Below are 27,757 nucleotides of genomic sequence, written 5' to 3'. Positions count from 1 at the left end.
ATCCATCGAACTAATGAGCTTCAGTAACGTTCACGTTGAGGAAATGGCCAGTAGACTTGTTCATAATTTAGCTCAAGGTAGATTGTATTCTAATAACATCTGGAAATCCATTAGCTTCAACATTCAGTATGAAATGGGGTCTCAAAACTGTCCAAGAGTCTTTGCACTTAATGACTACATTTATCTTAGCTTTGTTTTAATTTGAAGAGACGCCGAGTGTGACTTTCACTGATAATAACAGGAGAGCGGAATGTCATTAACGTCGATGAACTGAATTAATCATATTGGAACGGCAGGCTTTGATTGGCAACAGGTGTGGTTTTGTCAAAATGAAATAAAAAATAAAAATGAAGCAGCATTTTAAATGACCTTTTGTTGGCTCCATAACTAATTCAGTCCTGAAGAGAGTTCTCTATTACACCTAAACTTAAAGCAAGGATAATAAATAAATAAATAAATAAATAAATAATTTACCCCTTCAATGAAAACTGAATAAGATATTTGTAGTATATTTGGACTACAAGTTCTGTTATTAAGAATTAGGTCTAGTTAGGTGACCTAAGAGTTGGTTGATGGACATGTATACTATCTTTGGGTTCTTGGCTCTGTCCCATCTTTTATTTCACCAGGAAGAAATCCATTGAGATTATTAATCTCTTTTACAAGGATGTCCTGTATCTGTCACTTCTGATGGCAAAACCCCACAATGTCAAGGTGCAAATGCTAAAAGTGATATTTTAATACAGCAAGTAGGTCACATAAAAAAAAAAACCACTAAATGTTGTAAAATAGGCCAGTCTCTTTTCTGTGAATAGTTTGATTACCAAAGGAGGACATTATTAAGTCAATTTATGAGAGAAGTGAGAATTATATTGGTGTGGAAATGATAGAATACTTGAAAAAAAAAATAATTAATTAAGCACACATGTGCATTACAAAATTAACAGTGTCTTGGATACAGGTGTGACCATGAAGCTGATGGATGAGGTTGCTGGAATCGTAGCAGCTCGACACTGCAACACTAACATCGTCACTGCTTCTGTGGATGCCATTAACTTCCATCGCAAGATTAAGAAAGGTGAGGATACTTAAATACTCACATTCTGGTCAAGGTACAAGCCTATCACTGTGGTTTGCATCTGAACAGTTGTTTGTTCAAGTGTTTTCCTTGTCCTTTATGCAACTGCACAATACTGTGGGAATGCTCAGCAGCCTGGAAATGTACCTGTCCATTATTTAAAGAATAAGTCAACATTAACCACAGTTATTGGGATGGTTAAATCATTTTTAGTCGTTGTTCTAGTTCGAGCTCTGTCTGTTTGAAATGTTTTTTTTCTGTATAGAGCTTGTAAAAATCTGTGATCTCTATTTCTTGATAAAAAAAATCCTCATCAGGTTTTAGACATTTATTTTGAAAAACGCCAACATTTACCAGCATCTTATTGAGCAGAAAACATACTTTTAGTAGTTTCATATTGTTTCTTGCTGAATATATAGTTAAAAATTTTATTGCCCACACTGGACACCAGAGCTGAGCTAATGCTCAAATCTGAGAAGGAACACACACAAAAAACAGATAACAAAAAGCAAAAAAAATGAATAAATAAATAAAATAAACTTTTTTTTTTCCCCGTTGGATTTTTATTTTATTTTTTTATTTTTTGTGCTAGTGCTGCATTTGACACTTTGGTACTTTAACAGTTTTAGGATCTAAGTGGGATAATATAATGATTTTATGTTGTTCGCAATTAGCAGTTTTAGCATTAGTGGATCATTCCTGTTTTATAAAAATCAAGTTTGTGTTTTCTTTCAAATGTCTATTAGGGGAAATAAATTCTTAAATGTACTGAAAATAAATATTATATTCATGTAATTTTGGATTATTGGTAATGAAAGAAAACATACAATACTTCATCAATAGACAATTTTGACTGATCTGGGTATTTGAAAGTATTTTTTTTTTTATTCAAAATCCTGTACTAACATTCAGACTGCCTCGGGACAAAACGTTAACAATAGAGCAGCTTCATCTCTACACATTGTTGAATTATGAAGTGGAAAGAAAATGCCATAGCACAGTACGACTGTGCTGGGTCAGCTCCTGCAGCTCTGGATTTACATGTGTTTTCAGATACAAGCAACTTCATTCAAGCAGGATAATTCATTCAGCTCAGTTTTTTCTGAATAGTTCTGAGCAGTACATAGTGGCAGGATATGAGGGGAAATACCCTTTAATTCAATTCAGTTTATTTATACAGCGCCAAGTCACAACAGAAGTCATTTCAGGGCACTGAACAGAAACATTCATATATAAAAATAATAAGTTAACACTATTTATCTGATGAGCAGACTGCTTTGAATTTAACTTCATCGCAGAACTCTCATCTTGAGCAAGCACAAAGGCGACTGTGGAAAGGAAAAACTCCCTCATGAGGAAGAAACCTTTCACAGAACCAGTCTCAGGATATGCGGCCATCTGATTTGACCGGCTGGGTTTGATAGGAACAGATACACAATGGCAGGTCAAGAATCTCATGTTAAGATAGAAATAATATCAAATGAAAACTATTAAATTTTAACAATTCATTTAAGGAAATTAGGTCAATTTGTCATCTAGTAGTCTAAGCTTAAGGCAGCATGACAAGTCAACACTAACTATAGGATTGATCAAAAAGGAAAGTCTTAATCCCAGTCTTAAAACTGGACAATGTGTCAGCCTCATGGACAGAAACTGGAAGTTGGTTCCACAAGAGAGGAACCTGATAACTGAAAGATATTCCTCCCATTCTGCTTTTGGAAACTCTAGGAACCACAAGGAAACCTGTAGTCTGATAGTGAAGTGCTCTGTTAGGAAAATATGGAACAATAATATCTCGAATATAAGATGAAGCTAGGTTGTTGACGGCTGAGACGAGCTGGTCTGGGAAGCTCCGTCCTCACCTCCTTCTACAAGTGTGCAGTGGAGAGCATCCTGTGCTCCAGCATCAACATGTGGCATGGATGGAGGCTGCACAGATGCAAAAAGAAAAGCTTTGCAGAAAGTGGTGAAGGCTGCACAGAAGTCTGTTGGAGTCAGTCTCCCCACCATCACAGACATTTGCGCCTCTAGATGTAGGAAGAGGGCCACCTGCATCATGAAGGACCCCACTCACCCAGCACATACACTTTTTTCCTCGCTCCCCTCAGAAAGGTGGTTAAGGAGCATTAAGTGCAGAACTACTAGACTGAGGAACAACTTCTACCCTGAGTCTGTTAGACTCATGAATATCTAACCAGGATAATCACTGTGAAAATCACATCATGTTGCTGCTGATCTGTTTCATGTTGCTCTGTTCATTCATATTCATCTGCTCACACAGACTCATGTTCGTGCTGCTGTTCGACATTACGTTTTTATGCTACTAGTGCTTAGTGTATTATTTAGCTGATGTTTTTCTTAGATATATCTTAGATCTTATGACTGTTTTTCTTTTACATTTTATTGTTGGATGTAACTGGGACCCTGTGTACATAATCTCGTTCCACCACATGTACCACATGACAAATAAATCTCTCTGACTCTTGAGAGCTTTGTAGGTTAGAAGTAAGATTTTGAATTCATTTCTGAATTTGACAGGGATTGGAGAGAAGCTAAAACTGGAGATATGATCTCTTACTAACTCCAGTTAAGACTTTGGCAGCAGCATTTTGATTAACTGAAGTATTTTTAAAGAAGTATTTGGATACCCAGATAACAAACCATTGCAATAGTCCAGTCTAGACATTTTTAGTGTGAGAGATCAAAGACATGTCCTGATCAAAAATAACACCAAGATTTTTAACATTAGAGCTGGAGGCCAGCTTAATGCCATTCAAGGAGGGTGAAAGACTGAAAAATTAATTCCTAAGATGCTCAGGTCCAAAAGCCAAAACAGTCTTGTCTATATTCAAAAGCAGAAAATGTAGGGTCATCCAGGTTTTTATGTCTTTAAGACATGCTAATTAGACATGTCTAAGAAACTGATTGGATTCATTGGGTTTCATGAACAAATAAAACTGTGTATTGTAGTGTCCTACGTCAATGAAAATTAATGCTGTTTAATAACTTTACCTAATGGAAGCATGTATAAGGTAAAGAGTATTGGTCCAAGCACTGAACCCTGAGGAACTCTATGACTAACTTTGGTGTATGAAGAAGATTCATTATTTACATTTACCAGTACAAACTGGAATCTATCAGATAGATATGATTTAAACCAATTTAGAGCCATTTCTGTAATCCCTTTATCATATTCAAGTCTCTGTAGTAGACTATTGTGATCGACTGTATCAAATGCAGCACTGAGGTTTAACAGGACCAGTGTAGACACAAGTCCACTATCAGAAGCCATGAGAAATGGCCCTGTTTGCTTAGATTTAAATACAGAACCTCACAGGGGACTGTTAATGTTTTAAAGTACATGTAGATTAAGTTAGGATGTATAAACAGCAAAGTCACATTCATGGAGGTAAAAACATGGAATCACCATTGTAAGGCCAAAAATGAACTGGATTATATAAAAGGTAGAAACGTTGAGGTTGTTTGAATTTCATGTCCACATATTTTGTATGCTCATTTTTGTGCCACTGTTGCCTCACTGTCCTCTGAGTTTATGTTGTGTTGACATGATTTCAACTGGCTTTCACTGTGACTTAGGTGTTATGTCACCAGTAGAGTTCCTATTTAACTTTAGCTTGTCTGACATGAAGAGATAAATGAAAAAAAAAATAGTTCATGTCTAGAATAAAGAAAATGTAATCATATAGGCCTACAGCCTCTCTGGGTAGATGTAGTTATATCTGAAGGTACTTTTCTTTTTGGTACCATTTCCCAAGTGAAAGGGAGTGTGGGGTTATGGTATTTTAACCTTTTTTAAAAAACAGAATAAGGGTTGTGTTCCCTACTATGTTTTACACCTGCTACATCCCAGCCATTTTAGAGACATTGTTGTTTCTTCAAAGGGTCAGTTTTGGTAGCTGAACAACGGAAAGAGGTTGAAAACATTACAAATTATTTTACCACAGATCGTTAAAAGCCAGCATTAGGTGGGTGGTTTTAGAGAACATTTTGTTCTATTCATACGAGCTTAAAACAAACATCACTCCAGATTTAAGGATCACAAACTTGAAAAACAAAAAGCCTTTTCATAATTTCAAACAAAAATAATTAAATAGTTCTGAGATTTAGAGTTTAGTAACATGTGCAAAATATTGATTTTGCAATTAAGATGCACAATCCAGCTAAAATGAGATCAATCACATGTGAATGAGCTAATTTGATGTAATTTGCATCCTGTGATAACATTTACAAATCTCACTTTCTCTTGTGTTTTGTCTCTTGCCTCATTTATCAGCCAATTTACCAAGAGACCAATTATACTTTTTGAGCGAAACCATGCAGATGGTGCTAATGGAAATTGTTCTGGTTTAATTATAACTGAATACGGAGGCCATTTTTCTTGCATTTTGTAGTTTTGCATTTTTCTTGTTGGCTTTAACGTGTGAATTTAGATATTATTATTGGTGTAAAAGTCAACCATACAGGGCCAAACATCACAGGCTATGCACCAGCTAAAACCAACCTTTAATAAAAGACTGTAAAAAGTAAATCAGCCACTGTTCCATATTATAAAATAATGTGGATTTTTTTTTATTGGGGATATATACTACAGCTATTAGATGCTTGCAGCTGATGTGAGAGTTCTGCTCATTTCTGTGATCATTACAACAAAATAACCAGGAGTGCAAATAATGAGAAGAAAGGCACAAAACCTCAAAAGCTGAACGTCAGATGAAAGGATTTTTTTAGTGAGGGAGAAAAGAGCGCTGAAGGTGAAAAATAATAAAAAGATCAGCGTTACATCATGAACACTCTTAATGCTGTACTTATTTATGGATGTCACATTTTATTTTGCTGGCATGGTCTGATGTTTGTTCAAATATGACATTTCAATAATGGAAAATCTTTAAAATTCACACCGATGGGTGGTGCTTTGATGGAAATGTAGTGGAGCTGTGACTATTTTAACATTGATAATAAAATGATAATGTTATTTGAAAACACAAGTAAAGCCAAACCTCACAGAGGCAGGCTGTATAAAAGTAGCAAATCGGTTTCTCAGCACAGTATCAGCTTTCTGCATACATTATGAAGCCTGTGCACTTTCCTTAAAGCAGATCTGCTATATTAGGCAGAAATGGGCCAGACTTCCATGTTGCCTGACCTTCAGTTTTGCACAAGTGCTAGATCTACTTTCTGCATAAATCAATTATTAATCATGAAAGTCTTTTAAAAATCATCCATCATCAAGACTGATTTTGGTGTAGAACACACTTACTTCCCTTTGATGAGGCTGATAGATTTGTGCCAGAAGCATTTTATCTTAATAAAACTGGACTAGCTCCTGACCACTCCCCACTCCCCACTGCCCCACTCCCCTCAGGAAGGAGGTTAAGGAGCATTAAGTGTAGAACCACTAGACTGAGGAACAGCTTCTACCCTGAGGCTGTTAGACTCATGAATCTCTAACTAGAATAATCACTGTGAAAAAAACATTTCATGTTGCTGCTGATCTGTTTCATGTTGCTGCTGATCTGTTTCAATGTTGATGTGTTCATGCGTGCACATCTGCTCACAGACTCATGTTCATGTTTGTGCTGATGTTCAATGTTTTATGTTATGAGTGCTTAGTGTATATTTAGTTGATGTTTTTCTTAGTTCATATCTTAGATGTTATTACTGTTTTTCTTAGACATTTTATTGTTGGATGTAACTGGGACCTCGTGTACATAATTTCGCTCCACCACATGTACCACATGAGGTGCGAATGATAATAAAGAAACTCTGGCTCTGACTCTCTGACTCTGACCGTGAAATGTTCATTCTTTTTTTTTTTTACATTGTTTAACTTTCTGATTCTCAATATCAGTTACACAGTTTAAGTTAAACTTTAAATAAAAAACATTTCTTCACTTTTTTAATGTGTATTTGTTGTGATTTCTGTAAGTTCTTTATAGCTTCACTAAATTATATATACCAGTACATTTTTCATGAAGTAGTTTCTTGGAACAAAAAAATAAAATAAATTTTGCAAGATGGTATTTAGACTTAAGTAATGGATTTGAATATTTCTTGCAACCAAGCAAACTTGTAAAACCTTTTTTTTTTTTTTTACATATATATGTTGATTCTTTGGACTTTGCTTTATAAGAGCTTAGACATTTACCCAGGATCTGTCTCAGACTGCGGAGATAACACCTTCTCTCCTCGTCTCTATGGCAACAGCAGTAATAATCCGATGCAGGCACATCAAAGAGAATAATGAAGCATCAGCTATACCCAGGTCTTGTTGCTGGCTGTTTATTTTATCGATCTGTGTTGACAAAAGAAGAACAAGAGATTTTTGATTTTCAAATGCATTAGATAGATTAGATTATTAGTCTGACAGACAGACGGGGTTGATTGTAACACTTAAAGCCTGAGATTCAAAGTATGATGTTGCTCAATGTTTTTGTGTTTGTTGTATGTGCTGATATTACCACACCAAATTTTAGCTCATTTTCTATAAAAGTGACAGCGTTAAAGTCATTGTTGTGTTTGCTAAAGTCACTTGGCCTTGGTAGCCATCTTGAATCGAGTTTACTTCAAAATTGTGTAAGGTCTTTCTTGAAAATGAGTCCTCGTGACTCAATGAGACTAACCTGTATCATTAAAGGTTGAATTAATGTGTAGATGTACATCCAAATATTACGTTCTGAGAGTGTCATTAAAATTTGTTCGCTGGTGTGTGAGATATTTTGCTAACATGACTGGCAGACAATTACACCCCCCACGACACACGTACAATTACATTATCGCCGGTTTTTCAGCAGTGAGTACATGATTAATGATAATGATTTGTTCATATTAAGTTTTCTCATGATTTAAAACAAATTTCTTGGTCAAATAAAATTTTATTGTTCTTTCTATTACATCTTGTTGTATTTGCTTTTGTAAGAATATCTTTTTCATTAGTGACGTGCAAAGCGTGTACTTTAAATAAATATAAAAATTCTTAACAGCCTCTCAGATTTGCTATAAAATGATTATGAAGCTTCTGCTGAGAATAAATGGATACATTGTTAATAGATTTGTGTGTATTTCAAAACTAGGTTTGATATGTTCATTTTCTCTCTCTCAAAGGCTGTGTGGTGACTGTGACGGGGCGACTTACATTTGTTAGTAACAAGTCCATGGAAATTGAAGTGTTGGTGGAAGCCGCCTCACTGGTGGATGAGGAGAAAGGGAGATACCGTGCTGTCTCAGCATTCTTCACCTTCATCTCCCTTGACAAGGACAATAAGCCACTGCCTGTCCCTCCTCTGAAGGTTGGTACCAACTAGTTTTCCTATGAGGTCTGTCATTTTAATAAAACCTAATGATAAAATTTGTTTATCTAGGTCAACCTTATATATCCTCCACTCTTAAAACTGATTTTATACATTTACACAAGCGTTATACAGATTAAAGTGACACATTTGATTTGCTTGATGTATGCCATCTGTTCTTATACATACATTTTATTGACAAAGAAAACATGCATTGGACTTCTATCATCCTCCATGTCTCTCCATTAAGATATAGTCAGCAAAAATAGTTTTTATTTAGCTTTTTTATGCTCTTCTTTCAGTTATTTTTACTGTTGGGGGCACCAACTGCAAATCACTTTTATTCACCAAAACACCATCCTGGATGTTCTGACTCAGCATTCGCTGTAAAGAGTGCATGTTAGCCAGCAGAGAGGTCAGCGATGCCTGCTGTTTGCTCTGTCCCTGCAGTGCACAGTGATCCAAACTCTGTTTATTATGCAAAAATTATGCACACAAGCCATCTGTTTAACTCTGAATTATTTCCCGGTACCATTCCTTCACACCCTGACTGCTTCTGTGATGATCCTTTGAAATTTTGCCCAACTGTCCTGTGAGATGTGAATTTATGTTGTCAGTGAGTGAGATTTGGACAAGCAATGAGCCTCTGAGTACATATTCCAACTAATTAACAAAGGATTTAATGAAATCCAGCTAAGTTAATTCAGGTCCTCTGGACGGTTTATTTTTGTTGAAATGTTTCGTCTTTCATGCAAAAGACTTCATCAGTCGGAGAAGCCACAGCAAACTCACTCTTAAAAGCACCTTCACATAGTGGGTCAACCAGTTTGATGGTGCTAAGATTGTTTCTGGAGTCCGCCCTCTCCCTCGCCAACTCGTCTGAGGCAGCCATGGCCCAAGTGGTTTGAAACATCAAAGAAGTTGTGACCATCATCTTAGCACTAGCAAACTGTTGACTCACTATATAAAGGTGCTTTAAGACTGAGTTTGATGTGTCTCCTCGGACTGATGAAATCTTTTGGATGAAAGACGAAACGTTTCAACAAAAGGAAATCGTCCAGAGGACCTGACTTAAATTTGTTGGATTTTTTTTACCTAGATTATTGAGAATGAACTTTGATGATTTAATGAAATGTGAATATTTCTAAAACAATTATTATTAAATTGTAACAATAAATACCTTTCAATGTTTTATTTAAACAGGTGAGTCCCATACTTAATGTACTTGCACATACCAGTGTTTCCCCTACCATTATCCAAGGAGGGCACCACACCCTGTCAACAAAACCACACACAATACAAATGTTGCGCTCTGCTATAAACTCAACAAAAACCACTACCACAAAAAGACAAGTACCCTCCCAAGGCAAGTGACCTAGGGGAAACATTGCATACTTAGCCAAGCTTCACAGAATGAAACATCTTTCAAACTTTTACTAATCACATAAAGTTAGGATGCATAGACAGCAAATAGCTTAGACAGACCTTGTACAGACTTAGGCAAAGTGTATGTGGCAGATGCAATCCAGATATGTGGTCTGAAAGCCGTAGCAGGGGTCAAGCACAGGGAAGCAGAGAGCAGAAACCAGAGCCAAGTCGTGATCCAAAAGCGTAGTCAAAGGGGAAGGCGCAGAGTCAGAAACCGTGGTCAGATGGCAGATTAAATCCAAAAGGGTCAGGCAAGGCGTGATGTCAAAATAAACAGGCGAGGGGTCAAGGCAAGGCAACAAGGCATGAGACAAGAAACTATGATGGCTTCAAAATCAGGGACCATAGAAGGTTTAATAATTTGGCACTGATGGATTGTGATTATGAAGCTTATAAAAGCAGGAGAACAGATGAGACTGATTAGCGCTGAAATTTAGAACTGGTGTTTTGCTTCATTTAAAGTTTTTTACACAACTGAAGATGATTTACAGATTTTTTTTTCCATGGAGCACTTTATAGACAGTTCATGACATCAGATTAAGTTCTGAATTGTCCAAAATTTACAAATCTATGGCAAACAAACTTTTCTCACAATTATTTTTGGTACATGTCAAATTAAAGTTTTCATCAAAAATATATGAACATAATATACAAACCGGATTCCAAAAAAGTTGGGACACTAAACAAATTGTGAATAAAAACTGAATGCAATGATGTGGAGATGACAAATGTCAATATTTTATTCGTAATATAACATAGATGACAGATCAAAAGTTTAATCTGAGTAAATGTAACATTTTAAAGGAAAAATATGTTGATTCAAAATTTCAGTGTCAACAAATCCCAAAAAAGTTGGGACAAGTAGCAATAAGTGGCTGGAAAAAGGAAATTGAGCATATAATTGTATTATGAAATTCTTTATCAAAAGGGCTCGTGAAACGGTCGGCACAGATAAATCAGACAAGAAGGAAAAAATAAAAGCCAGAGGCTGTCACTGCTAGGAGTAATTAGTGTCCTTTATTATCCTGCCACAGAAAACAGCCAAGCAAAAAACATGTACACTCAACACACAGATTGATATGAAATAACTTCTCACCGTGACACTGGCCGGGAAGTCGTTTTCGACCCAGGTAAAGAAGAATCACATCAAAATGGCGCATGGCACCAGCGCGCGGCTGATCCATCACAGGACTTCCAAAGATTAAGTTGCCTGTCACACTTCCTTTATACCATTTCCCTGACCGGATCGCGTGAGAGCAGTGGTAAACAAGTTTTGATGGTTACCAGAAGGACAGATCTAATTAAACCATCATCAAAGCGATGGCTCATCCTTCCAGTAAGGAGCGCCTGTGACCGTAAAAGCGGGCCAAAGCTTCCAGGTCAAGAGCACTCCTAATGCTTATTAAAGCATTCCTAAAGAGCACCCCTCCGTCCCTTCTGCAAACCATCAAAGAGTGTCTAAATATTATAAGCAACACACACACAAAGTATATGTTTGAACAGGCATAAAGGCGACCCAACACCTCATAAAACATAATACAAAATACAATCCCTAATATGTGAATAACACGTTGTATAAGTGTGTTTTCAAACTACATGTAAATGAGTGATAAATTGACATAAAAGCATTAAAATAATAATTTCTATATCAATAATGAACAGCTGGAAGACCAATTAACACTAATTAGGTCAATTGACAACATGACTGGGTATAAAAAGAGCTTCTCAGAGTGTCAATGTCTCTCAGAAGCCAAGATGGTAAGAGGATCACCAATTCCACCATTGTTGCGCAGAAAGATAGTGCAGTAATACCAGAACGGTGTTACCCAGCGTAAAATAGCAAAGACTTTTAAGTTATCATCATCAACCGTGCATAACATCATCAAAAGATTCAGAGAATCTGGAACCATCGCTGTGCGTAAGGGTCAAGGCCGTAAAACTCTACTGGATGCTCATGATCTCCGGGCCCTTAAACGTCACTGCACCTCAAACAGGAATGCCACTGTCAAGGAAATAACAGAATGGGCTCAGGAATACTTCCAGAAAGCATTGTCAGTGAACACAATCCACCGTGCCATCCGCCGTTGCCAGCTGAAACTCTACAGTGCAAAGAGGAAGCCATTTCTAAGCAAGCTCCACAAGCTCAGATGTTTGCACTGGGCCAGGGGTCATTTAAAATGGAGTGTGGCAAAATGGAAGACTGTTCTGTGGTCAGATGAGTCACGATTTGAAGTTCTTTATGGAACACTGGTATGCCATGTCATCCGGACCAGAGAGGACAAGGATAGCCCAAGTTGTTATCAACGCTCCGTTCAGAAGCCTGCATCACTGATGGTATGGGGTTGCATGAGCGCTTGTGGCATGGGCAGCTTGCATGTCTGAAAAGGCACTATTAATGCAGAGAACTATGTTCAGGTTGTAGAACAACATATGCTCCCATCTAGACATCATCTGTTTCAGGGAAGACCCTGCATTTTTCAACACGATAATGCCAGACCACATTCTGCAGCAATCACAACATCATGGCTACATAGGAGAAGGATCCGGGTACTGAAATGGCCAGCCTGCAGTCCAGATCTTTCACCTATAGAGAACATTTGGCGCATAATAAAGAGGAAGGTGCGACAAAGAAGGCCCAAGACGATTGGACAGTTAGAGGCCTGTATTAGACATGAATGGGAGAGCATTCCTATTTCTAAACTTGAGAAACTGGTCTCCTCTGTCCCCAGACGTCTGTTGAGTGTTGTAAAAAGAAGGGGGGATGCCACACAGTGGTAAAAATGGACTTGTCCCAAATTTTGGGATTTGTTGACGCCATGAAATTTGGAAACAACAGATTTTTCCCTTAAAATGATACATTCTCTCAGTTTATACTTGATCTGTGATTTGTGTTTTATTCTGAATAAAATATCAGATGTTGGCACCTCCACATCATTGCATTCAGTTTTTATTCACAATTTGTTTAGTGTCCCAACTTTTTTGGAATTAGGTTTGTAGTACACACCCAGTCTTTCATCGACCTCAGCTCAGCTCACAATATTCTCTTCAAAACTGGAAATGGAAGGTCGTTTAAACTTGCCATATCTCCTACATAAAACAGACAAAACACAAAACAATCGTGTGTATCAGAATATTTTGCCAAAAACGATTCAAGAATGTTTAAGGTTTATTTTTCAGTCAGCTTTCTTTTCTGCCACTCATTATCTCAGTCAGGTAGCAACTGACACAGGTTTGTGGTTATCATGGTGACCCTAATGACACACTGACAGCAGCTTTAATCTTTTTAAAATCTGGGTTTTCATTACACTTCTTCTTATACAGTTCATAAAAACGTAGTCATGTTTTTCATCGTAGATCATGAAAGTTATGTTAAATTTTTTGGCATTAGCTACATTGGCATATGTGTGTGTATGTATATGTATATGTATGTATACATATATATATATATATATGACATATTCTCGTGTTGTATATATTGTACGTATATACACATTGTATATATACAATGACATGAGCTGACTGCAGTTTCCAGAGAATTCAAAATTCTGACAGCACATCATTATTCTCTTCAGTGAACACTTGAACAACATTTGCAGAATAAGTATCTGAAGTAATCATGAAAATTTAAGTATGTGTGACCCATTTCATAAGAGGAAGATGCATTGAAAATGAAGCCATCACCACAGTAATGATAGCATAAAACAGAATCAAAATAACAAACATTAGTTTAAATTACACTGTAAAAAGTTCTTTATACCTCATTGTTGTCAAACAATTAAAACATTGTTGATTTTCATGTTTAAAAAGCGTATAATGAAGATTTTCAAAGAAGAAAACCAGTCTTGGCTGAATAGGTGAGTATGATGTGTTCAAATGGGTTACCTTAGGTGTGTTGTCATGCCAACGGTTGCTGCATTGACTTATTTGACCACAATCATCCTGAAAAACTTGAAGGTAGACTATCATCTGTAAAACCCTGTTTTGTTTTGTTTTTTTCTAAAAAGAGACAGTTTTCCCCCCTCTACCACCAGACAGAAATATGCATTAGACATGTGTCTCCTGTGGTTGGCCTTTTAAAAACACCTCCTGTTCTCCTGAGTACCATTTCACAACATCTACTTGTTTGGTTTTACTCATTGTCTACATCCCCTTCTGCACATTCATTACTTGGTGTTACATGAGCTGCTCATGATTTTTATTTTAATTCTCAAATATATCCGTGTTGAAGTTCTGTGCTCACTTGCATTTTGTGAAAAAAGTGTCTCCGTAATGCTTTCAAATGTATATTTAACACTCTAAATGGAAGCCTTAATGGAGCCCTATACCAGTGCTTTGATATTGCCTTTCAGGTAAACAAAAGAACAAAGAAAAACGTTTTTGTGTTTGAATGTTTAATGGAGAAAATGTTGGCCAGAGATACGACATATGATGACTGTTTAGATGTGTGAGATTGTGCTTTTGTGTGGACGGATCACTGGGCACCAATTACATGATCGAGAGGAGAAACAGTGAGGCTTGTTCTGGGATATTTATGGTTAGCTATTCACCATGGGCTAAAATGAAGGAACGCACATCCATGCAAACTATACACAGACATTGATCTTGTGTATGAAAGAAGAGCGTCATGTGCAGAAAAGAAGATTTAACCAGTTCATTTAGTCTACATTTTCTTTTATAGTGCACTTCTGTCTAAATTATCATATGTTTACTCCCTCAGTAGCTGACACGTAGGGCTTAATTTGAGCCGGATCCTGCCGGAACAAAATCCGGTTCCGGAAACTGTTTGCTCGGATCCGGTAACTCAACTCTCCGCCCCTAAAAGTCCAAAGTCGTCATGCATTTTTATTAAGAAACTAAAAATATATAATTAAACAGCACAACTAATTTGCAACTCAATTTGACAGTTTAAGTGGCTTACTAATAAAATTTTGATTATTTATAAAACAAAAATGATATTTTTTTTCATTCAAACTTTATTCAGTTTCATTGAGACTCGAGGACTCATTTTCAAGAGAGACCTGTTTTTAACAAAGAATGATGACAACAGTAGATAATCTTAAAAGAAAGTATATAAATTGAAAAAATAAATGGAAGAAAATGACATAAAAAAAACCGAAACAAAAATAGCTACATTGTAAAGTGAAGTAAAATACTAAAAACAGGAACATGTCTGCATTGGTTTTTGCCCCACCATTTGCAACTGGGTCCTGGAATTCTTAACTAACAGACCGTAGTCAGTGAGGATCTACAACTTCTCCTCCTCCACCATAACCCTCAGCACTGGCTCCCCTCAGGGCTGTGTGTTGAGCCCCCTCCTGGTCACTCTTCTCACATATGACTGTGCACCTACCCATCCAGGCTTCCATAACGTAAAGTTTGCAAATGCTTGATGTGCATTATTCACATTACATCACATATCAAAACAACGGCGCTAATTTGTCAAAATAACAGAGATCAAAATGACGAAAAGACAGTCCAATTCACTTTCATTAAAAAAATGGAGCAGGAGCAACAACGCGCAGGACTGAATTCAACGGAGAAGAGTCTGGCTCGGAACCGTGAAGTGAGAGGCGGGGGGCGGGGGGTTAGGATGCTTGATAGAAGAGGAGCTCGTCTATTCATGCACAAGGAGAGAGCTGTTTTTGCTCTCTAATAGTTATTGAATAAAGTGTTTACAAATGTAGGTAAATGTAAATGTTTAACAGCCCATTAAAATACATCAGAATGCAGGAAATGGCATCTACTTTATTCAAACATTCCTGGTGGAGGACCCACAGACCCCCTGCAACCCCTGTTCCCTCCCCCTTCCCTCACCAGTCCTCCCACTATTTGCGTTCCAGCATCAATCGGTTTACAAATTAAGCCCAGGACAGAAGCATATAGAATCAAAATGTTTATGAAAAGCCTTTAAATCGACTTGTTTTCTCAAACTTTGTTAAAGATGTTTCATCGGCGCTAGCATTTGTCTGTTGTCACTAAGCTCACATAAAACAGAGAGCTAAAACCAGAGCTGAAACAGCAGCTTGCCCATTAATTACTTGCAGCCTGTGTTGCCAGGCTGCAAGTAAAATGAAAGGATCAAATAATGTCAAGTGGAAACCTTTTATGAATTTCCTCACCCGTTTTATTTCTCTGGTTTTCCAGTTTATTGATGCAGAAGATGAGCATTTACTTTTCAGGACATGATCACATTTACATTACATTGCATAGGTTTAATCTATTTTTTCTCTCTTTTATATTCATAAATTCATGGACAAAATCTTACCTTTCTTTCACTGAATTCTGTTAAGTTGAAATAGAAATGATCTGAAAGCTAAAAACGTCAAACCTTTCCTTATAAAATCTTTATGACACCGTGACAGTTTTTGCCCCAGTTGTGTTCTATTAATAGCTTGATCGAAAGACCTGCCTCTGCTATTTTTGGCTGCAGGTGCTTTTCCCCACATTCTCTGATCCTTGGTTTCTCTCCAGTGGGCTCACTGCTATCTTTAGATTTTCTTTTTTTAGCCCAGCATGGGCGAGGCACTGTGCGAGTGTGGGTATGTGGGGGGTTGTAGATAGACTGACAATAATGCTGGTAAAGCTGAAGTAGGGCACGAGGACAGTGTGAGCAGGGAGGATATGAGGGAACGCCTTGCCAAAAAATACTCTTAAAAAATGCTTAAATGATAAATGTGCATGTTGGACTATTGTGGAAATAATTAAAAAATCTAGGAAGCTTCTTTAACCAGTACTTTTTTTGTTCTATTTATGAATTTAGATGTTTTTAAACTTTCAAGGGTCAGCAGTTCCCCTAACAGCAGTAAAAAAAAATCCTTATTATCTACTGGTGTCAGGATGATTTGGTTTTGCTGTGTGTGCATTTATTTATCACTCTCTGTTCTTTGTTTTTGGTATTGGTCAATTGCCTCTTTCACCATTTCTGTCTTGTTTTTGTCTCCAGCCTCTTCCTCTCATCTTTCAGCCAGTCTTTCCACCCCTACTTCACTCCTTTTCTTTCATCCCTCTTACCCATCTCCCTTCTTCCTTGTTGGCAGATACTCAGCTGGTCTCTTCTGACACATACACGCACACACACACACAAAAAAAAACAAGGGCAGTTGTCATAGCAACCTGCTGTAGCCAACATGAAACGATTCACTTTTAGTAGGTGCCCACCATTCACGACAAAAATGTTGGGGTTAATGGGTGCACTCACACCAGAGAGTCTGACAGTAGTAATCCAAAACATGACACTCAAAGCTTATTGCTGTTTTCTCCTCATTGTTGCCCAGTTCATGAATCTTTAGGAGGCCTTTAATAATTAATGCAGGATTTTTAACATAGCTTACTCATAAATATGTATAGAAGCCTAAATATATATGCATGCACTGCCAACAGTAAAGGAATAATGCTTGGCAGCTGGTCTTATACTTTGACTCAGCTCCTAGTAATGTGCATATTTTGGCGTATTATAATTTTTCAGTCATTTTTTTTTTTCAAATTTGAGTATTTCAGTCTTGCAGCTTTTGAGTTGTGTAAACCACTTGTAAATTCTTTGCAGAAGTCTTCAAAACCATTATGTGTTTTGGTAAAAAAAAGTAATAATTAAAGACCATCAATTGAAAAAAAAAAGTTTAATTGGGTGGTAATGATTGTGTTTCAACATATAGAATATATTGTGCCAAAAATAAATTCATAAAGCAAAAAGCAAAAATTATTTTAAATTGAGCCTCTTTAATAAAATGAAACAGACATGCAAAGTGTGAATAGTGGAGTAAACTATTAATAAATGGCTGCAGTTTGTAGCTGTAGACAGTGTTTTTAACCATGTGTGTTGCCCTGTGTGTAGCTGAAGGTCTGATGAGGACCAGATTATTGAAGTACTCAGTACTGCTTTACCACGAAAAGCCTTTGGCTGCAAGCAGTGATGAAGGTGCCAATCAGTTCAGGGGGACATAGTAGTCATGACAACATGAGCTGGTCATGGTAAAAACAGTTGTTAGCAATGATTTTTTTCTTTCTTTCGTTTTCTTTTTTTCTTTTTTTTGCAGCCCCAAACAGTGATCAAAATACACAATTCCACTTAGACAGACCAAAACACCAGGTTTAGTGTTGACTTAAAATGATTGCTAAATAACCTGCAGTATGCTTCGGGACAAGTTTTGATTGGCTATAATAAAGAAGTGAAGATTGTTTTGGTGAGGCTTTCTCTGAGGATTTTCTGTTCCAAATTTTGTGATAATTGGACAGAAAATGCAGTTAGCTAAAATGTCAACACCTTTCAACAAAATCCAATTTGACAGGGGCAACAGATGCACTGACATGACAAGCTCTCATGTCTCTGCCTGGAGACCTTTTGTGATATCAAACACGAGATTTATTCTTAACGAGGCAAACTGAAATGTTTTTTTCGAAGCATACGTTGGTGGTCTATTACTGCAAATTGAGTGCTTTCCCACATGTAAGTTCTGAAATCTGGTACAAGGTTTAAGTTTGGCACATTAAATCATCGTTGAGATGACTTACCAGCAGCTCACTGTAACAAACACACTATTTTTAAGATATAAATGTGAAATTCTACATTACCCAATTATTAATTCTGATTAAATAGACAAATCCATCGGGTTTTTTTAACCATTGAAGAAAATTAAGTGTATTTTCAAGTCGGTGCACACGCTCTGTTTTTGTGGTACACCGTGATTGTAGTCGGTTCATCCACCAAATGAAGCTTCCAAAGGTCATGTGTCCCTTTGGACCATCTTCACACAGAGTTGCATGACTGAATGCACATGCTACATGGTCGATGACGCAGATAAAACCAGGGCTGACCTCTCTTTTTGATGTATAGTTCAACTCTCCTCCTTTTTTTCTGCTGTTCACCAGCTTTGTTTCTCTTTGCGACTAAAAACTACGACAACCAGTTGTATCTAAGTTTTCCTTCATTAGTATGTCACTTTCACATTTTGATAAAATTGCTACAGGATTTTTCTGTGCCTTTTGTTGTCTTAATATGTTTTGGTGCAACAGATATTTCAGCTAAGAAGTTTCTGTTCAGTGTCTAAAGAACTATATTGATGTGCAAAAATGGCTTGAAATCACACACAGACATTTTGAGTTTGAGTTTAACTTTATTTAACAAAGTATAATAAAAAGAATAAACAACGTTATATAAAAGAAAATACATTTAAAACAAAAGCAAGCAGAAAAAAAAGGAAAGGAAGTAAAGTACATTTACAGGTTCAAAGGAGTGGATAAAAGTATAAACTTATTGTTAAACCCACCCCTCTTACATCTATAGCATCATCTAATAATTTATTATTCATGTAATTTGGTTATAACATTCTTTTTTAGTTAATATTTTATATATCCATGTCTATAACTGGTACAGTGCATTCATATTTGCATGCCATTATGATCAAGCATCTATTTTTTAACAGGTTAAAATTCTTTCTAGATCAATATATCATAATGCAGTAATAATTGATTAATTCATTAATTAACAACATTGATAATAGCAGTAATAGTCATTATTTCTCATATTGATATGCAGTGATGACCGTCTTCTTAAATGACTTTTTAAACTGTTTTATGTTTGGACATTTGATTTCCATGCTTAAACCATTCCACAGCTTCACCCCATGTACTGATATACAAAAGCTTTTTCTTGTGTTTCGGAATTTTTAATTTTACTTCTCATTGTAGATGAAACAGCAATTTTATTTATTTTACTTTTATTTAACCAGGCAAATCCCATTGACGCACAGTGGCACAGTTTGTAGAGCTGCCGCTTCTCAGCGAGCAGTAAAGTAAAGTACTATGTGTTGTCACCATTGTATGTTCCCATACAATGGCAAAATTGTTTTTCTGCATTTAACCCATCGCACCTGGGATACACCCAGGTGGAGCAGAGGGCAGCTATGTAAGAGTCCAGTTAGCAATTAGGGATTAGGCGTCTTGCTCAGAGACACCACGACATGTGGGAATGGCTGGGGATCTAGCCTCGGACTTTTGAGTCCCGAGTTGGCTGCCCTGCCTCTACCCCATCTCAGCCACCTATCATCCCAGTTCAAATCCTGGCCGGGTGGAGTTTGCATGTTCTCTCCGTGCATGCGTGGGTTTTCTCCGGGTACTCCGGTTTCCTCCCACAGACCAAAAACATGCATGTTAGACTGATTAGTAACTCTAAATTGTCCCTAGGTGTGAGTGAGAGAGTGAATGGTTGTTTGTCTCATTTGTTTCTATGTGTCCCTGTGATGGACTGTCCAGGGTGTCACCTCTCGCACAGTGATAGCTGGACATGGACACCAGTGACCCCCCCCCAACCCAAAAAGGAAGAAGAGGGTAAAGATAATGGATGGATGGATGGATGGATGGATGGATGGATGGATGGATGGATGGATGGATGGATGGATGGATGGATGGAAATCCCATTGAGATCACATACTGTATCTCTTGCAAGAGAGGCCTTGGCCTGAAGGCAGACTAACATGGATGTTTCTTCATGCAAGGAAACCGGAGTACCAGGAAAAAACCCACGCAAATGCAAGTAGAACATGTAAACTCCACATTAAAAGACCCCAGATCCAACCTGAGGATTGAATCCTGGACCTCCTTGCTGTGAGGGAACAGTGCTAGCCACTGATCCATCGTGCTGTCAATGAGAAACTCTTCAATAAAAAAAATTTAAAAAAAATAAACTTTTCTGTATTTCTTTGTGGCTGATGCAAAACTAACGGAGCAAAACAGCCTTGTAACAAGAGTTGATTGCCGTATTTTAAACGCTCTAGATTTACAAAGTTCTTTTCCTCCCCCTCAGTCACTGCTGTGTTCTTTCACAGCGAATGCAGTGCTACTTGGGATGATCATTTTGAAAACTTTACATTTAAAATGTGTTTTTGGCATTATATGTGCGACTAAACTAATAAAGCTAAACAAAAAAAATTGCACTTTTGATGAAAATGTAAGAACAATTACAGGACTTGATGCAGAAGCACCCTGATCTAAGAGAAGAATTTCAATTTGTCTAGAGTAGACCCTGCTTCATGACTACTTTCTAAACACTCACATTGTTTCTCAGCAGTGCCACAGAAGCACACTCTAATAACGGCTCATTCCTACACAAAGGAGTACCTCCTTGCATTTTTCTCACATTTAGATTCATTTTGCTTTTCATTTTGATTAATATTAGGGATGCTGTGGTGTTTACTGTAATTGTTTAGTATACTACAGAAAATTGCTTATTTCATATTTTGATTTAACCCAATTAAGAACTTAATCTAGGGGAGTGGTGGAAAAGAGGTTAAAGGAGGTAGCTGTGTGATTGGAAGGTCACTGGTTCAATCCCCCGGACCGACAACATCAAAATGTGGGTGGGATTGGTGAAGCACCCATACCTGTCTCCATCCTCATTTGCCCCATTCTGGACCCTTGAGTAAGGCCCTTAACCCTCAGCATCTGCTCCCCCAGGTGCACTAGATAGCAGCTCTCTGCTCCACATAGAGGGCTGTGGTACCTCGGTGGTCTGTGGTTGCATCAGGAAGGGCATCCGGCGTAAAACCAATTGCCAAGTCTTCATGCGAGTTAGTTCGCTGTGACGACGACCCCTGAAGAAGGGAGCAGCTGAAAGAAAAAAAACTAACAAAACAAAAATCTTAATCTAATCAAGACATGTTTATAAAGAGCATTTCGTTATTCAACTTTAATTAAAAATTCAAAGTTTGAAATATTTTAACCGATCTGCCGTGCATTTTTAAAAACTTTTTCTGGCACTGAGGCCATCAGAGCATTTCTAATAAGATAATCATCATCCAATCAGAAAATTGGTAGTTAAAAATTGTAAACCATTACCAGAAAAATAATTAGTGTGTCACATTTTTGTATTTCCTAATTACAACAAAACTTTAGAAACAGCTTCTGACAATACAAGCCAAGGTCTTTTTGCACTATTTGACTTTTATTTTTTAACATGGGCTCTTTTTTACAAGCCTATTAAAAGTTAATTAAGTTCAACATTTTGGATGATACTCAATGTAAATAACAAATAATACAGAAACGGATCATCTGTCTGAGTCCCAGCACATTTGAAGTATCTGTGTATGGACTCGCATCCACATGTTCTGTTGGTGCACAACCTGTCTTCACATTTACAAAGATTTTCATTTTCTAAACACGCACCTTTTCCTGCTCTTGTTTTAGAAATCTTGAATGATAAATATTTTTTAAAACTTATATCTCTAGTAAATGGTAAATGGACTGTACTTATATAGCGCCTTTCTATCTTATCAAGACACTCAAAGCACTTTACACTACAATCTGTGTCCTCATTTACCCATTCATACAGCACTCTACTAGATCTCTACAAAGCTAATTGAACAAATCTTTCTAAAGAGACTAATCAGAGCTTTAGATCACATTCATACACTGATGGGACACACATCAGAAGCTATGAGGGGTTCAGTGTCTGGCCCAGGGACACTTCAGCATGTGACTGCTGGTGGATTCGAACCCCCAACTCTCGCATTGGAGGACGACTGCTCTAACCACTCAGCCACAGCCGCCCCTAGTGAATACTGAACAACACAATATGACATTAACATTTTCAAATTACTGGTCTTAACTCAGTTCTAAGTGCAATAAGAAAAAATATAAAATTTAGTGTCTAATGACGTGTCTAATGTGTTTTTGAGCTTGTGCAGATGTGCTTTTTGGAATTCAGTCTGAGGTGTTAACTAGCAAAATATTTTTGTCTCAGGCTCTATTATTAGTTAATATGTGGGATTGTTCACTGAGTGATGGGAATTTTTTGCTTCCTTCTAGACACTTAAGTAAACAAAGCACAGCATCACTGAGTGATAAATTACAAGAAAATAAATACCTTCTAAATAAATTGCTTGTGTATGTGTCCTATTTCAGAAGTGACTTCTGTTTTGAGAATTAAATCTGCAGGTGACAATCATATTTCTGTTTTTATTTATATAGCAATTTAGAACAAAGACCTTTTGACATGATATCTAATGATGTGGTTTAAAATTGCCAAGCTGTGTTCAAACGTGATGTTTTTTTTGTTTTTTTTTTATATTTAAAAAAAATCTTTGAACTGGAACTGATGATTATATTCAGCTGAATGGCAAAAGCAGAACTGGCTGAGCAGTATGTTATATAACTGTCATTCAGCAAACGAACCACTTCTTTAGTTGTATATTCCTGAACAGGCTTCTCTGATAAGATATTCACAACCGTGCTGTTCATTGCTCATATTCTCATCTGTATGAGTCATGACATGTTGTGTCCAACCTATTACTACTCCACTCCATTCATTATTATTGATCAGGTTCTCTAATTATCTCTCAGATCGGAGGCAATGTGTTCGACATAATGGTATATCCTCTAGTTATCTAACAGTCAGTAATGGCGTACCACAAGGCTCAGTCTTAGGACCCACCCTCTTTACAATCTACATAGGTATTGTAGGTCAAAACATCCCTGATGCATCCTTACATTTCTATGCTTATGACAGTTGTTTATTGTAGAGCTAAAACAGTTGCTAAGGCTCTCCAGCTTTTGCAATCCGCCTTTGACATCATCCAGTCAGACTTGATCCGTCTCAAACTTGTCATAAATGCCGATAGAACCAAAGGGATGCTTTTTTTCAAACAGGAAGTCTGTCCCATCAGTTCTTCCTCTGATTTTATCCTCAAATGGTATCCCTATTGAATTTGTCGATTCTTATAAATATTTGGGTTTCTTGGTCGACTCACATCTCTTTTCAGCTTCACGTGGAAAACCTAGTAAGGAAACTGAAAGGTAAACTGGGTTTCTTTTTCAGAAGTAGATCCTGTCTAACATCACACCAGCCCTGTTTAGTCCGCTTTAATCAAACTAGCTCGTTTTCCTAGAAAGTCTGGTTCGTTTGGGGAGGTGTGAACACGCCATCGAACTCTGTCACGGAACAAAAAGGCGAACTCTGGCCCGGGCTAAAACCTAGGTCTCGGTCCGGTAGAAGAGAACTCCAGCGCGGTTCGAGTACAGTGTGAATGTAAACAGACCGGGCCCCGCTCCTCAAGCAAGAAGTGGAGTACAGCGCAGGGCAAACAAACACGCATTTCTCTTACCTCATATGGAGCCGTCAGCTGCCTTGTGTGAAAAACAATATTCTCAGTGGTCTTCTGCCTCATCTTCTGCTCGTGCTGAGTCCATTTTTGAAAAATGATAAAATATAACTCTTAAAACTGCTAAAACTTGATGCCACTCCGTTTTTGTTTTTATTTCCAGAAGAAGAAGAAGACGTGTCTTCAGAGGTTTTTGTGTTGTTTCTTTCAGTAGTTCTTGGTGCAGCGCCCCCACAGGCAAGTGGGGGAATAGGTTGGTTCAACAGGTTGACTCGACTGCACAGTGCAGTGTGAATGCAAACGCACCAGCTCAAATGTAAACAAAATGTCTTGAATATTGGTCCCGAATCGAACCGAGTCTACTGGACTATCAGGTGTGAAAACAACCTAAATGCTCACAAACCTTCCTCTGTGTGAGCAGCAAGTACTCAAAGGAAGTAGTGGGGAAGCAAACAGTGCCATACAATTACATGTTGACATGGTCGATGGTGGTGCTATTGTTTAAAACACGAGGTTGCCTGACAGTCTAATTAACTGTGAAGACTAGTGAATTCTTCCTCCCACTAATCAGCAGCAAAGCAGAGATGCATATAATAAATAAAAATCCCAAAAAATGTTTTGAAATTCCTACATAAATAAAAAACAAACAAACATGCAATTGTGATTTACATCAGCTGTAAACCCGTGGATGATGATTTGTCAGTATCAGTAGTTGTAATGTTGCTAAACATGGGGAGGTTTGAGATCCTGATAGTAAAATAAAGCTAAGCAAAAACACTTTGGTTTCACAGTATTATGCACAAACATTTTGAAACGTGCATCATCTAATTGTGTTTACCTAAAATCAGGAAAAACAACTACTAATACTGTTTCTGAAATACTATCACATAATGCTATATTATTTTATATCATAACTAGAACATATAGTATATTTGACAAACATGTTTACTGTTCTAGCATCCTTGAACTCTGCATGTCTGACTTACCCATCACCTTTTCTCAATATTGCCTCAGTGTTGCATGAACAAGTTGTCTGCTAAAAAACTGGCATGCCTTTAAAAGCTTCCAGATTTGTTGCTGTACCCTTTATAGTCAAATGCCTCTTTAACCTTCCACCATGTGCGTTTCACCAAGATGATGAATGTCTTTTATTACCGCAGCGCTGTGTGGTAAATTAGATCAGAGTTCTGTTCTACGGCATGATACAGCTGCTGAGGCCTCCTAGTGAGCACCTATTAGTAAATGACAAATGCATCTAAATACAAATTTTGTCTTTTTGCTTTCTTTTAACTTCAGATTGAAGGAGAGGACGAGCAGACACGTTCTGAAGAGGGCAAGGCACGCTATCTCCAGAATAAAGCAAAGAGACTCGCAGATAAAGAGCGCCGACAGTGATATCGAGGTTCACCAGACTCAAACATGTGCAGCATTATTTTATTCTCTCTCCCCGACAAGAAGAAGTAGAATTACCCTCTTGCTCTGATCATAGCCTGTTAAACCTGGTTTTGTGATCATTACTTTATCCAGTCATGCTACAAGCCAAACTGCCCATACATAGCTGTGTAAAATAAAAATGAAAATGTAAAAGTACCTATTTTATTAATGTGTGAAAATTATTCCGTAAGAGCAAATTGTCTGTAGAAGTAAGAGCACTATTTATTTTTCCAGAATATCTTAGGGGTAAGTTTTTCAGTGATGTCATTGCAAAAATGATACTGAAGAGTGTGAAGGAAATGATGAATAAATGAGTGAATAATAATAAATAAAAGATCCAAGCATGAGTCGGAGGCTCTGCAGCGTGTCTTTTTGTTTCATGATAATTATGTCATTGTCATTGGCATGTCTTGGCAGAGAGGGCACATGTTATCCATCTTTTCAGCACTAGAGAACTCTCAGGAGCTCAGGGGTTTTGACTCATCCAGCGTCTCTCCAGCATCTCTGCCCCCTCCTTCCTCTGTGCTCTCCTCCTCCTTCTCCTCCTCTGCATGTCTGTCGCACTCTGGCTTCAGCCTGTTTCATGTTCTCACCCGTCTCCCTTTTTTGTTTTTTGCAATGTTGCTTTCTCTGCTCATTCGGTGCATCTTTCCTTTCATTTCCTTCTCTTTCCAATCATCTACCTTCCTTGCCTTGTTTATCCACAGGTGAGATCTGAAGTTTGTTCACGCTCCAATAGGGAAAATCAAAAAAGTATGTCTGTGTTTGCGAAAGGTGAAAACGGAATAATTGATGAAGCAAATAAAATGTTAATATCTGTATGACAAAGTCAAAGATTGTGATTATTATTCTACCATCAAACCATGACTAGTTATTTAGGAGAAAATATATATTTTGTTTTTGTTTAATTTCCAACACGTTAAGATTAGAAACTATTTTTTTCAGGAGGAGTAATTCAATCCTGCACAAAGCTCATCAGAAACTATATTTTAAGACATTTCTAAACATGAAAAATGGCTCCTTGTTTTGGCATTTGCTCCCTCTCTTTTAGCCTCTTATATGAACTGAAAATCGTTGTCATTGGATCTTGAAGGTTATTGTTTTTCCTTCTATTCCTCCAGCCAGAGGAGTATGTGTGCTTTTCATTTCCCCCGTGAAAATGAAGTTAGGCCCAAGCTGCACTGCAGGGGTATATCTATTTTTAACCCCTGTAAACTGGAGGCATCTTCTAGGAGAACACAGGAAAAGAAGATGGGATGCAATTCAGATGGCAAGACCACACTTCTAAAAAAAATAACCTTATTGAACATCTGACCTACTTACCTGAAAACATTCAGAGAAACTCTATTGTCATTCATAACAATGTCTGTTCAGCCATTTCAGCTGGTGGCAGCTGCCTTGTTCTTCTTTCAAAGATACATTACAGTAACCATGGTTACTTAAGTGGAAGATCAGATTTAAAATGGAAGAAATAACCTTAAAAACCTTCCTTTATAACGTATAAAAAATGGCTTCTAAGTAGCAACAAAAATGCTAATGTAAATTTAAACTGCATCATTAGAGAGTTGCATGAAAATACTACGAGCATGCACACATGACCTACAGATTATATTTAGTACACTAAACACGATGACCCTGGTGATTTGAAACTGCTTTTCCCACCAGAGAATAAAAATAATGAATGAGGGAAAAATGCTGATCTCATATTTCCACTTATGTCTTTGCATCTAAAGCAGGGGATGTGAGCACTCTCTCTGCTGTAGCCCAGAGAGACCGTCAAGGCTGCTTTTATAAATGATCCTATGGAGCAGCAGGAAAACCATTAAGGACTCTGAAGAAACCGTAGACAAAGCGAGTCAGCGTTCAGGAAAAATAAAAAAATTAAAACTGCATTTTATTACCATGCAACTTTGCATTTTCCCTGTTGTGGTAAAGGCTCAAGGAGGTCTCCTTCATCATTTTCCTGCAGCAGCGGCTTCAGACAAAGCACATCGACCTGAACTGATGCATCACTTGTGCAAATAATTCTGTCAATATTTCTTTGAGGATATGCTTTTGTTCAGTTTTCTGGCAGAAGTTGCACATAAAAACAAAAACCTCACACAAAAATGTAAAAAAAAAAATTTTAAATCAATGCTGCTTTTTATTATTTTTATTTTTTTAAAGTAGTTTGTTGCTTCCTGGATCACCGTCACTGAACAGGGATCCAAGCCTTATACATCAAGTTATCTGGGCATGGAGCCAGCAGGGCTTCCCTAGCAGAGAGACGAAAGTAAAGGTCGGCTCATCTTCTTTCTTAAATTTTCTTTTAAGCTACAGAAGACCTTACTTTTTTTAAAGTTAGCTCCTTTAAGGATGACATGGACTATCTACTGTTGGGAGGTGGCCATTCTAAGCAACGCTACACTGGAACAGTGTTA

At 37.4% G+C, this 27,757-nt stretch overlaps 1 protein-coding gene across 1 annotated transcript; it reads left to right on the top strand.

Moving 5' to 3' along the window:
* The first annotated feature begins 13 nt into the window (after positions 1-13).
* Positions 14-25,543, top strand: LOC119417298 (cytosolic acyl coenzyme A thioester hydrolase-like). The gene is made up of 4 exons (XM_037684507.1): positions 14-77; positions 962-1,078; positions 8,201-8,385; positions 25,200-25,543. The coding sequence occupies exons 1-4, from the start codon at positions 14-16 to the stop codon at positions 25,296-25,298; spliced, it is 465 nt and encodes a 154-aa protein (XP_037540435.1). The 3' UTR covers positions 25,299-25,543.
* The last annotated feature ends 2,214 nt before the right edge of the window (positions 25,544-27,757 follow it).

The sequence above is a fragment of the Nematolebias whitei genome, chromosome 11 (assembly GCF_014905685.2).
Source record: "Nematolebias whitei isolate Nwh7 chromosome 11, NemWhi1, whole genome shotgun sequence".
Lineage (NCBI taxonomy): Eukaryota > Metazoa > Chordata > Actinopteri > Cyprinodontiformes > Rivulidae > Nematolebias > Nematolebias whitei.
This window is presented reverse-complemented; position numbering and strand designations above follow the sequence as displayed.

What these genes read in the sequence shown, in the direction of transcription:
- LOC119417298 (XM_037684507.1), top strand. Translation starts at nt 14, where the DNA reads ATGAGCTTCAGTAACGTTCACGTTGAGGAAATGGCCAGTAGACTTGTT. An exon ending in TGTTCATAATTTAGCTCAAG is followed by an intron (nt 78 to 961) that starts GTAGATTGTATT and finishes TCTTGGATACAG; the next exon opens with GTGTGACCATGAAGCTGATG. An exon ending in TGCCTGTCCCTCCTCTGAAG is followed by an intron (nt 8,386 to 25,199) that starts GTTGGTACCAAC and finishes TTTTAACTTCAG; the next exon opens with ATTGAAGGAGAGGACGAGCA.